The sequence below is a fragment of the Taudactylus pleione genome, unplaced genomic scaffold, assembly GCF_031769625.1.
Source record: "Taudactylus pleione unplaced genomic scaffold, aTauple2 ptg000332l, whole genome shotgun sequence".
Taxonomy (NCBI): domain Eukaryota; kingdom Metazoa; phylum Chordata; class Amphibia; order Anura; family Myobatrachidae; genus Taudactylus; species Taudactylus pleione.
In genome coordinates, this window is record NW_028284733.1 from 3,496,328 (window position 1) to 3,509,248 (window position 12,921).

The 12,921-nt window shown below is 40.7% G+C and overlaps 2 protein-coding genes across 2 annotated transcripts in view; one reads left to right on the forward strand and one right to left on the reverse strand.

Moving 5' to 3' along the window:
* The window catches only part of LOC148509094 (phospholipase A2 inhibitor and Ly6/PLAUR domain-containing protein-like), a 198,357-nt gene that overhangs the window by 38,052 nt on the left and 147,384 nt on the right, over window positions 1–12,921 (reverse strand). The gene's annotated exons all lie outside the window — the stretch shown is intronic.
* The window catches only part of LOC148509095 (sialic acid-binding Ig-like lectin 12), a gene marked incomplete at its 5' end in the record, with an annotated part of 50,888 nt that overhangs the window by 27,724 nt on the left and 10,243 nt on the right, over window positions 1–12,921 (forward strand). Inside the window, 3 exons of the mRNA XM_088443671.1 lie at window positions 53–346; window positions 5,801–6,061; window positions 11,845–11,941. Coding sequence (XP_088299797.1) covers window positions 53–346; window positions 5,801–6,061; window positions 11,845–11,941 — 652 coding nt within the window. The remainder of the gene's footprint in view (window positions 1–52; window positions 347–5,800; window positions 6,062–11,844; window positions 11,942–12,921) is intronic.

Genomic DNA, 12,921 nt, shown 5'->3' on the forward strand with positions numbered 1-12,921 from the left:
TACCAAATTATAATACGCTGAATTAGCAAAATATTGAATTCTCTGTTTTCAGATGACCCACCCAAACCATTAATAACAGGGACTGATGATATGGAGGAGAAGAAGATAGTTAAAGTTGTCTGTTCTGTAAATCACACCTGTGCCTCCAGACCCCCCACTCTCACGTGGAATAAGGTTGGACATGAGATAACAGAGAGGCATAGAGATCTATCTCGGGGAAATTGGAGGATGGAAACTGAACTGAGTTATATCCCTTCCTATACAGAAGATAAATCTATGTTGGAATGCACGGCTACATTTCCCAATAATATAATATCAACCCAATCAATATACCTGAATATTAAATGTAAGTAGCCTGCTACTTATATTATACTTTACTTTTATTGTAGGAGATGGATATCTGTAATACGATGTGCAAGAAATAACCTACAGTAGATATATGGTTTCCAGTCAATTTTTCTATTACTTAAGCAAATGATTAGAGGAGAATTACGCGTTTTGACTAAGTTTGTGCATGTGCCACGTGATTCTGGATGGGTGTGTGGGTGGTGGTGATGGGGGGTCGGGAGCCATGAATATACACAGACATATGGATGCAAAAATGAAATCTATGTTGGAGGAGAAAATAGGATGTTAGTGGTACTGCATTAGCAATAAGTTGTTTTAACCATGTAAATACCATCAGACAGTTAAGGAGGTAAAGAGGGCACTGTCAACATTTGTCTTAGCACCCAAAACATGACCCCTGGCATGCTTAATCCCATCCTTACCCCTAAGAATTAATCCCTATGCTAAGAACTTTATTGTGAGTTGTTTTAGGAACTCTGAGTTATTTCTCTTTTTTTTAGAAGATATTTGCATTACAATCTGTTTGCCATTTTATTGTAACTAAGCCTTGAAAATATTTTTGGGATTAAACACATTTAATCTAGCATATTCTCAGTGATTCTTATCGAACTCGAGAGCCTGTGAGGCCCATGTGTGTAATTGAATGTGATTTATTAACAATCTGTTCAGAGATCGCAGAACTCCAGAAAAAGTCTGCGTGGTGGCAGAAGAATCATGTATTCTGGTAAGTGACGACCAGTTGATCCAGATTGTTGTATCTGTGAGTCAGCCCGGGTTCATGACAAATCGGTCCTGCAGGTCGACCCTCCAGATATGCCAATCTGAAAAACGCCACCCGTGACTTTACTGGTTACCCTAGCACGTGTGGTTACTCAAACACGGTCACTGCCACCAGCAAAGGGGAACTATAGTGCTAAAACACAAGGTAAGCCTTTGCCCTTAGCTGCACACACAATTACAAACACATAGGAAAATAGGTAACATGGGCCACACGAGGCCTTGGGTCTAAGAACACAGAACAACAACCATGTGCACCATCAGTATATTAATTAGAGATGAGCGGGTTCGATTTTAGCTAAAATTTTCCCTCCAAGTTGGGATCTCAGAACGAGGCAAAGTGTCATCTGTCATGGACACAGATATCCATCAAAGATGACGTTTTGCCTCATTCTGAGATCCCAAATTGGTGGGGAAGATCCGAGCTAAAACCAAACCGCTCATCTCTAATATTAATTCTATATATGTAAACGATTAACTAATTTTTGAATTTTTTATAAGGTAAATGATATCAGAACATATGAAATGCACAGTGACTGTATAAAAATATAAAAACTGTACATGTGCAGATATCAATTAACTAGGACATAATTCAAATAAGTAGCTGTGTGTTATAATTATTATAACTAATAATGTAATTCTGGGAAAATAACAAAAGCTTCACTGTATTCAAAATGCAAGACACAATATATTCTGCAATCAATATTATTTTATGTTACATTAAGAATGTCTCTTGATAAACACAGGCAGCACCCCTGCGCAACCCACACACAGAAAAAAAACAATCTTTATTTTTTTCACACTGGGGGTGAAGAGCACCCCTGATGGACAGAGCCCCCCCTGGACAACACAGCAGCAGCCCTTATGGATTGCTGTGACACAGGAGCCACTGAAGACCCCCTCTTCTGTCTGCAACACAGCTCCTAGAATAGTAGACAGAGTAACACAGTGACAGCACAGCCCAGCACAGCAGCCAGCCCTATTATGGAGTGGACAACAGCCAGACAGACAGCCCCTATGACAAGTGTGACAACAGCCAGCCAGCCCCTATGCAGCAGCCAGCCACTGACAAGTGACAACAGTAGCCATCCCCTTAAACACAGTCAGCAACAGCACAGAACAGCCCCCTCCTACCTCTTCACTCTCCACAGCCAGAATTAAAATGGCGGCGATCGCGGAACCTTTTATAACTCACGAGAATCCGATAGCGGGATGATAACGTTTTGCATCGATTTGAGATCCGAGTAAGGCGGGAAAACCCCAGCCAACTCAGATCTGCCTCATATCTCCTAAGTTCGGGTGGGTTCAGATCTCTGAAGTCCGAACCCGCTGATCTCTAGTGCTATATACACCTTATAATCTGGTACGCTGCCTTACAGTACCTTCTGGTGGTTTTTTTGATGTTTTATCCACTTTTCCATACTAAAACGGAGTTTCACTATTGAGAATTATTGTTTTCTCTCCAAATATGTTTTTGGTGGATAACCAATCACTACGAGGAATTATGAGGGAAATCAGGAACATACCGTGTCTATAAGGTGAAACGAGGAGGAATATGTTGATACTTTGGGAGATTGTCATTACCTTACCTTACTATTTTAAGAAGGATCCAAGAAACTGACATTCTGTCATCTTCTATACCAGAAAAAAGACCAATATGTGATAATATGGTACTGCTGTGAGTAAACTGGACGCACAAGAGACTTTGGGGTACATATATTTACTAAAGTGAGAGTTTTTAGAAGTGGAGATGTTGCCCCTAGCAACCAATCAGATTCTACTTAACTACTAACTAGCACCTTCTAGAAGATAATAACTAAAATCTGATTGGTTGCTATGGGTTGTAAAAGACATACATACATAAGGGTAAGAGGGCCCTGCTTGCAGGCATACAATCTATAGGGAATTAGGTGTTGATACACAAGGATAGGTGCTACATATTGCAAATTGGTCCAGCCCGATTGCAGATGTTCTTGGTGGGCTGTATAATCCAATCACACTGGAAAGTTGGCCTAGGGTTAGGAGGATGTTAAATTGAAGAAAGAGAAGATGTGATAGGTGTTTACTATAAGAATAGAGTTAGATAGGGAGCTATAAAAGGTTATGTGGGCAGTCCTGGAATCTGATAAGCTTGTCTGAAGAGGTGAATTTTCAGAGAACGCTTACATGTTTGGAAACTAGTGGAAAGTCTTATTGTGCGTGCGAGGGCATTCCACAGTGTGGGTGCAGGCCGAAAAAAGTCCTGTAACCGTGCATGGGAACAAGTAATGTGCGGGGATGAGAGATGCAGATCTTGTGCAGAGCGGAGATGTCGGGTTGGAAGATATTTTGAGATAAGTGAAGAGATGTATACTGGTGTGGTTTGGTTGATGGCTTTATGTGTGAGTGTAAGTATTTTAAATTGAATACTGTAGAAGACCGGCAGCCAATGGAGGGACTGACACAGTGAGTCAGCAGACACTGAACGTTTGGTGAGAAAGATCAGCCTCGCAGCTGCATTCAAAATGGATTGTAGTGGGGAGAGCCTGTTTTTGGGAAGACTAATAAGGAGACTATTGCACTAGTCAATGCGGGAAATATTGAGTGCGTGTATTTTCCAAGCAGATTTTTGCAGTAAATGCTGGAAATATACAACACGTTATACATCTTATTATTATACACTTATTATGGTCTGAGTCATACACAGCTGCGTTTTTTTCTGCGTCTATTGGCGGCTGCCCGTCTGTGACTTTATGCAAATGCTGCTACAAACTCTTTACCTGTTGTACATCCATGTGTCCAAATGTGCAAGGACTGAGACTCCCACTGTCAGTGTCCATAGACGCTGAAATACCGATAGGCGCCACTTTAGACGCCACCATAGGAAGTACTATCTAAACTTGTCTGGCATTACGGCAGGTGCACCTTCTCTATCTGACATTAAGGAATGCACAGAAGAAGAAAATCACCAACTGCGACTGTCACCAACAGTACATGCGAATCAGCTGTAGGGGTCTATGTTCTAAACCTTGCAGAGAAACAAAGTGAATGGAGAAAAAGTACCAACCAATCAGTTCCTAATTGTCACTTTCCAGGCTGTGTTTGAAAAATGGCAGGAGCTGATTGGTACTTTTTGGTTATCTTCGTCCATTTTATCTCTCTCCAAGGCTTAGTACATAGATCCCTTAGTGCCTCTTTGGAATTTAATTCCATACAGAACCGGTTTTCCCTGCTATAGTGTCATCTGTCCAAACTGTTATAGTTCCCCTATTTAAGGTGCCACACGTACATTTCCAATGCTAAATGAGGCCCCTAGCGTTTCTTTCTTAGGGGTCTATTTACTAAGCAGTGTTAGGAGACTAAAGTGAAATGAGATTAGATGCCAGCCAGTCAGCTCCTAACTGCCATCTCACAGGCTGTTTGAAAAATGACAGTTAGGAGCTGATTGGCTGGCACCTTATCACTTTTAACTCTGTCTCCTAACGCTGCTTAGTAAATAGACCCCTTATATTCTTATTACACTAATAAGAATTTTTCAGTTCACTTTGTGACCTAGGCCCGTATTCAATTTGATTCGCACCGGCAATACTTTATTGCCTCCAAGACTTTTTGCCTACTTCGCCTGTTTTGAAGGCGTAAAAGTATCCCACGCATCCCCGTATTCAATTTAAAAGGACACGAAAACGGGACCCGGCGAAACTGAAACAGGTGAAAAGTCCTGTCATGTTTGGGGAAATCAGCCTGACACCCCTTAAAAGATGCTCTGACATGGGTGTTCACTATGGGTACCACCCGATTTGGCCTGCTGAAGGTATTTGGGGTTTTTAAATGGCTCAATAGGTGCTAAGTAGCGTCTTTACATAAGTGGTGAAGAATAGCATTTTGGCGTTTTTTGGGGTGAAAATAACTAGTTCCAGCAAATTTTGGGTACCTGAAAATGGGGGGCAGCATATTTTAAAGTTGCTAAAGTAAAGTTACAAAAATCGTGACGTTGCACCCCAAAACCCCAATTCTGCACTTTTTTCCATCTGCTATTCATAGGCAAAACTTTTTCACCTATCATATTGCATTGACTTTCCGCCTAGGTGGAAAGTTTTTGAAATTGAATACGGCGATACTTTTCCGCCTGGTGAAATGACGTCATCGGTGAAACTTTATCGGCAATCTCGGCTTTTCGCTCAAAATTTAATACGGGCCATAGTGTATTTCACAGATGTAGAAGATCTCTAGAAGATGAAAATGGAATGAGCTTATCTCACTTTATATATAAAGTTAGCACATTTTTCAATAATTTAGTCATATTTAATATAATGTGCACTAGGACTTTTTATTTTTGATTTACATGGTCCCAAGTTGAGGAGTCTTAAAAGGCTCTCAGAAGAATACTCTACGAAAGGTTTCAATTGCACCTAATAATAGTTGAGTATCATTTGAACATGTCCATAAAATGACAAAATTAATAAATAGCCCACACAAATTAAGCGTCTTCTGCTTGGGGTCCATTCTGCACCAGTAAATACAGCTGGAATAGATATCTTGGGAAAGAAATCAGAGTCTTTCAGTTTCTTCTGCTTGTTAACTGAGAGCTCTAAATGTGGTAAGTGTTCCCCAAATTAGGCCGCAAATATAGATTTTTCCATTGGGTGGTGGTGTTCCTAACTTCTTATATGTCTCAAATGTCTTTATCCTTTAACAGATGGTCCAAAGAACACAACTATTTCAGTAGCTGCGGAGAAGGAGACAGAGGAAGGAGAAAATGTGACCTTACAGTGCACCAGCCATGCTAATCCTCCTGTAACACATTACACGTGGTACAAGATTGGAAAAACCAAGATGTTATTACCAGAACATCATGATACAATAACTGTGCAGAACGTGACCTCTGAGGCATATATCTGCTCTGCAAGCAATGCAATGGGCACAGTAGAGTCACAGATGTTTCAGTTTGCCAATCAATGTGAGTACTACCTCAAATACATACAGCTAAATATATTAAATTTTGCAATATTGACAGTAGTTGAGATGGGAAATAGATGTCGAGTCTCTACTGTAGAAACATGGGTAAGACGCCTATTGAACACGAGTCATTTCTAGACCTTAAGGACAAGATGATGACTCAGATAAATTGTGTGTAGAGGAAGTTGTAGAGATATCGACAAATGTTAAGTTGATAAGAATGGGAAGTGTCAGTTTAGGTTATGTGGGCTAAAATTAGGGCGAGGGTAACGATTCAATATTGTGACATAGCAGTTTTGTGCATTGTAAACTATCTTGGAAGTGTTGAACACGTCAGAGCTCGGGGGAGTTTTTAAATGAAACAATTATAACAAAAATGTGTATTTGCAGTTTAATCTTGCGGAATCAAGTTCTAGTGTATTTCTATTATAATATTTCTTTACTCTAATTTCATGATTAACACAGGACACTTTGGGCCTAATTCTCAGTCAGACACCACTAAAATTCACAGACCCTGTGTCCGATTCTGTGCTGCAACTCCGAGCATTGACAAATAGGACAAATGCCCAGTAGAACGCACACGAATGCACAGACTTAATAAAATGAGCCAACTGCATGTGACATGAGCACTGTATCTGACTGGGAACCAGGCCCTTATTGCTTTGTTTTACTTGTACGTGGGACCTGCATGAGGTGTCTTTTATACACTGTTGATCATTTTTAATAAATGTCATTTCCCCATTTTTAGCTGACTATGTTTATGGTTTCAATTCCGCTGAAAAACACATGTTCAGACCATAAACCAGAGCATGGGCAGGTAACAGATTACAGATTATGGCCACTGGATAAACTTCTGCTTCCACTGTTTCAGTTTATCATAAGCAAATGGCTGTACTATAGTTAGACAGTTCCAGCACAAGTTAGAAGACAGTTTTGCAGAAATACGAGGTTCTTTCGATTTCATTCTCACTTTCCCCTTTTGCTGAGCTGTTACCACGTGTAGACATTCCATACTGGACTTGTGAGTCCTGCATTTCACTGGAGTATGAGTATAGTGAAGTCTATGAGATCTTAAATGAGGCAATTATGTGGTAAAGTTGGGGTTATACAAACAGGATTAGCACAGTGTTGTAAAAGTGAGAAATACTAAGACTCATACAGTTGATTTTGATTTGGTGTGCACTAAAACAGGGCCTAAACTAGGATTTTTATAACCCGGGGCAAGGCAGTAATTTGGCGCCTCCTCCCCATTCCCTGCCATAACTACAGACTCTGTGCTTTTAGAACATCCCCACATGGTGTCTCTACAGCAGTCTGTGTTCCACTCTCTCCTTCCTGTATAACTCCTGACAATCGCTCAGAATATGTACACGGTGTACTGCATTTTAGGCTGCTGGTTCAGGACAGCACTGGTGTTGTAGCTCTAGAGCAACTGAAGCTCTTAAGATAAACTTGATTTGGTGTACAGGTTGAGTCTCCCATATCCAAATATTCCGAAATATGGAATATTCCGAAATACGGAATTATTTTGCCATGACTGAGATAATGAAACCTTTGTTTTTTGATGGTTCAATGTACACAAACTTTGTCTAAGGCACAAATTATTAAAAATATTGTACAAAATTACCTGCAGGCTGTGTGTATAAGGTGTATATGAAACATAAATTAATTTCATGTATATCCACAAACTTTGCTAGAGCCACAAAATTATTGAAAATATAGTATAAAATTACCTGCAGGCTGTGTGTATAAGGTGTATATAACACATAAATGCATTTTGTGTTTATATTGGGGTCCCATACCCAAGATATCTCATTATGATATGCAAATATTCCAAAATTTGGAATATTCCGTTATGCAAAATACCCTTGGTCCCAAGCATTTTGGATATGGGAGACTCAAACTGTACTAGAATAAACATGAGAGCTGAGTATTGTAGTTTGGATTTTGTTGACTCTGACCATTGCATTTCAAGAATATTCTGCTTTTCTTAGTTCTATAAGCTAGAACAAAAATTCACCGTCCTGTCAAAATCCCAACAAACAGCTGATTCTTTCTCCTGGAGTAAACTTGGCAGAAATTCTACTGTTGGAGAACTCTACACATCTTGAGATTTTTCCAGATCTGCATTTACATGTTCTTACATCTTTTGTTTAGATGAAATGCATCCTACTCTACCTGAGCCCTGGGGTGCGATGTATCCATGTTAAAAATGCAGTAACACCTCAGAAAACTACTGTTTTCAGAAGGTTTACTGCAATAGATATGTCTGCGGACCCACAACAAGACCCATAGATTTCTATGGGGCTGTGACGTGCCCAAATGCTGCAAGCTCAGGAATACGTACCTTTCCCGAGCTTCTGCAAGATAGGCAATGCCATGTATAGATGGCAATACCTATAGAAAACGATGGGCTTCTTTTTGCAAAAAGCCCCGGAGAGGGATCAGAATAGATCCTACCCCATCCCCCTGCTGATTGCACATACTTATGCCAATGCTGCCACATGTGCAGCAGGGCTTCTGGGTCATAAACCCAGCGTTTCCCCGTCTCTGGGACAGCCTTAGGGCCGTATTCAATTAGCAGCAAAAACAGAAGTTTTTCGGCAAAAAACAGCAATATTTTCGCTGAAAAACAGGTGAAAACGCAATTGGCGAAAAAAAACTGGAGATAAATTTTCTCCATCCCAGTCCAGGCGAAAAAAAATACAAAATCCTTATTTTTGGCTAAAAATGTGGGGATTTCTTTCAGAACCCTTTTTGGACACCCCTCCCTACAATGATAAATGACCCCAAAAACCTCGTAAGTTGTGCAATTTGGCGAAAAACGGCCACGCAAATTTTGGGTTCCAAAAAAAGCCTTTGAAAATGGTTTTAATATATTGGGTCTGATTTTTCGGGGAACGGTATGGATGTGTGAAGTATTTTCCACATTGCACGCGGTCTCACCAGGCGGTTCTTTACGTTTTTAAAATTACGTTTGCACGACACCAAAATATACTTGCACCCATTTTAACGTACTCCCAATTTACGTGGAACAGTAATTTCCTGGAAAAAAAATTACTTCCTATAATTTTTTCACCCAAAATTGCGCTTTGGTTTTTCGCCAAGGTGCGCAACTTACAAAAATTGTTTTGGGTCATTTATCATTAGGGGGGGTGTACAAAGGGTTCTGAAAGGAATCCCCATATTTTTAGCCAAAAATAGGGATTTTGCATTTTTTTTCACTAACTCTGGGATGGAGAAAACTTATCTCCAGTATTTTTTTTTGCCAGTTGCTTTTTGGCCTGTTTTTTGGCAAAAATATCGCTGTTTTTTGGCGAAATATGTCCGTTTTCGCCGCTAATTGAATATGGCCCTTAATCAGAAGAGCTGTCCCAGTACGTACGTATACCTGCATACCGGTAATCTCCGATGCCAGTATACAGGCGAAAGAGGACAGGATGTATAGCCATTTTCATGTGAAAATTGATACATCCCGCTCTTTCTGTAGAGAGCTGTAGGTATGTGAATGAAAACACACAGCCAGCAGTAGACTAAACTAATTTTCTGAAATATCAAAGAGCATAAAATAATCTATGAAGCAATACTGTGTGGTAGTGGCTGATTTGTGAGGTAACGCAATTCTATAGTCACTACCTCAGTGTGTGTCCTCTTTGTGTAATGGCAAATACAGTAATTGAGTTATTATGGCGGCATAGAGCTAAATGGGATTACTGTTGCTGTCTTAGATCCGTCACTTCAACAGGAGTTTCCGAGTACTAGGGCAGACTGGTCAGATCGGAGAAAGATATAAAAAGAATTGTTAAAATAATCCAAACAAAACATAAACTGCCATATTCCTCTTCCTGTACAATATCATGATGACAAATTGTTATTTAAATTAGTGAAAAGAATAGAAATTATAAGGCTACAAACAGAAATAGCAAATACAGAGAAAAAAATTGCAGAGCGCTTAAATTATAATTTTTGCTATTTTTCTACTGTCAGAAAGTGATGGACTCAGCGTCGGATTGGGAAATGGGGAATGAAATTGTACAGGCTCAAAATAGAGTGTGGTGCTATATGCTTGCTGTGTTGCTATTCATAATGTCGACACCAGGTTGCCGAATGTTATGATGTCAACATGATTAATATTACTATTAGGGTCAGGGTTAGTGGTAAGTTTAGAATACAGTAGATGTTGACATTGTGAACATGTCTCCGCTATGTCGATATGTTACAAGTTGACATCGCACATGTTGACACAATGAACATGTCAACATGTACTCTGTCAACATACAGTTCCTGTCTATGTAGTTAACCTCCTGATTGTTGCCAGTGTGACCGCAGAAATAACATATGTATTCTGTCAGCGGGGTTGTGACTAATTCAGTGTTTCCCAAAGTGGGTGCCGTGGATTGGTGGTCCAATACCAAATAAAATGATTTTTAGTCAGTGTGACAGGCAAAAACACTGCTAATGGCTGCCAATCAAAAAATATGTGGACAAAAATAAGCGCAGCCCTGTCAGCCACCACATAACTGACCATAATGGTGACATACAAGCACAATTTACTTCATTTAATTTTTGCAGAATTTCTCAATAAGAAACTTTTGGCCCAGGGGTGCCGTGGAAAAAATGCTGATACTCTGGGGCGTCGTGAGGCAAAAAAGATTGGGAACCACTGGACTAATTAATTAAAGGAGCATGTGTGTAAATATGCTAATCCTACAGGAGGCACGCCCCCGTTTGTAAGAAAACGCTGGTTATCACCGCCCCTTCCCCGCACCCAAACACCGCTGCATATCAATCATGCTGCTGCTTAAGGGGGACTGTGACCGCCATTGCAGTCAGTGATCAGGACATGCGCAGTACAGATCCTGCGCACATGCCAATCATTAAACATCAGAGTTGTGCGTTTGCACACAACTGAATGAGGCCCATAACTTAGGGCCTGATTCAGAGCTGGACGCTCTGACCAGAGCGCTCGCTCTGAATCAGGGCCCTCCTCCCTGAAAATGGAGCATCCTCCTGGACGCTCGTATAGTGTGGGTGACCACCCACAGCTATAGCGAGCGTCCATGATGATGGTCGCGATGGTCAAGACCATCGCGACCATCGGGCTTGCGACGGAGACCCCAGAGCCAAAATCACTCCCACTGACATCACTAGTGATGTCAGTGGGGCCGGCTTCAGACGGTAGGCGTTCCCATGGGAAAGCCTCCGTCTGGCCGCCACGCCCCCAGCACGCCCACCAAAGGGGGCGTGCTGTCAATCAACATCGACAGCACGCCCCCTTTGGTGCGAGACCCGGAGCGACAGCGCATGCGCAGTGGGGCAACATCGACCCATTTGCGAGCGTCCTTTGCTCGCGAATGGGTCTGAATGACCCCCTTAGTTCACACTTTAACCACGTCCATTCCACTTCATTATACCTGCATCTGCCACATGTTCTCAGTGAGTTTTAGAGATTTTGCAATTCCAGTTACTGACTGTAGGTGGCTCCCTTGAGATACAATATATTGTATATATTCAGTGAACTTATTATGTAGTCTGTATGATTTAGAATTGTGTTGTCCAAGAATCAGCGCTCCACAATGCTTAGTGAATCTGCCATAACACCTCTTCAGTTACTGTCCTTTTAATCTATAATGTTAATTTAGCTAAAGATGTAGGGATGTACAGGAATTTGCTCAGCATCTTAATGTTTATTATATTAAAGCATACATTTATTACATTTACTTTATGTATATTATCATGATAAATGCAATTATTAAAAAGAACGTCCTTATTTTTGTATTACAGCGGCGACCAGAAAAGTATACCTATTTGCGATAATAGGAGGTGCAGTTGGATTTGGGATTATAATCTTGCTAATCATCATCATTTGCATTTTGAACAGGTACATTATATGCAAGAGACAATGGCCCTGATTCAGAGCCGTTCGCTATTTGCGGTCGTTCGTTCAAAAACAAGGGGTGGCTATTCAAATGATCCGTTCGCAAATTGCAGTCTGTTCACACCTCTAAGTCTGAACGAGCGAGCAAAACATACGCTCGTTTATTTGTTAAAAACGCCCCCTGGCCGCTCGCACCATACGTCATGTCCGCTATTTATTAGATTAATCGAGTACATCGACCAGCGTATGAACTGCTCGCTATTCTTGTGGTTGGTGTTTGCTACCACAAATTTGCGAGCAGTTCTGGCTATAAAATAACCCAGTGACGTGGTCAATGACGCTGCTGTATTAATTATGCACACCCATAATACGCCCGTTTTGACCTTTAAGCACGCCTGCGTTCGGATCTCCACTCCCCATTTTCAAGCACCTTCCCCTGTTACCACCCACATACGCCTCATTCTGTCACTCAAAATAGCAGGCACTCGCTATATAGCGTACAAACGATTTTTGTCCGCACTGACTGGTTCGCGCATGCGTACTAAAAACCGTACGCATGCGCAGATGTGCAAACATCGCTCGGAACGAGCGTACTGCCGCTAACGAGCGGCTCTGAATGAGTGCCAATGTTAGTAATACAGTTTAATGAATGGATAAAATGTCTCTAAATGGCTTTGAATAGTACAGTAATCTTTTTGCAAAAAAAAAAGAAAATGTAAAAAAGTAACAAGAATTTATATAAATGAACATTTTAAGCAACTTTAATATTGTCTATAATAACTGACTTTTTGCATGAAATATATTATAAGAAAAGATTTGGGAATTAATTCAACAAAAATCAAAAGCTTCTATCCTAAAATCATGAAATATCCCATAAAGCAGAGGTTCCCAAACGCCATTACAGTCCACATTTTAAAGATATCTATGCTTGAGCCCAGGTGACTTAATTAGTACCTCAGTCAATTTTCTTTAACCATCTGGAC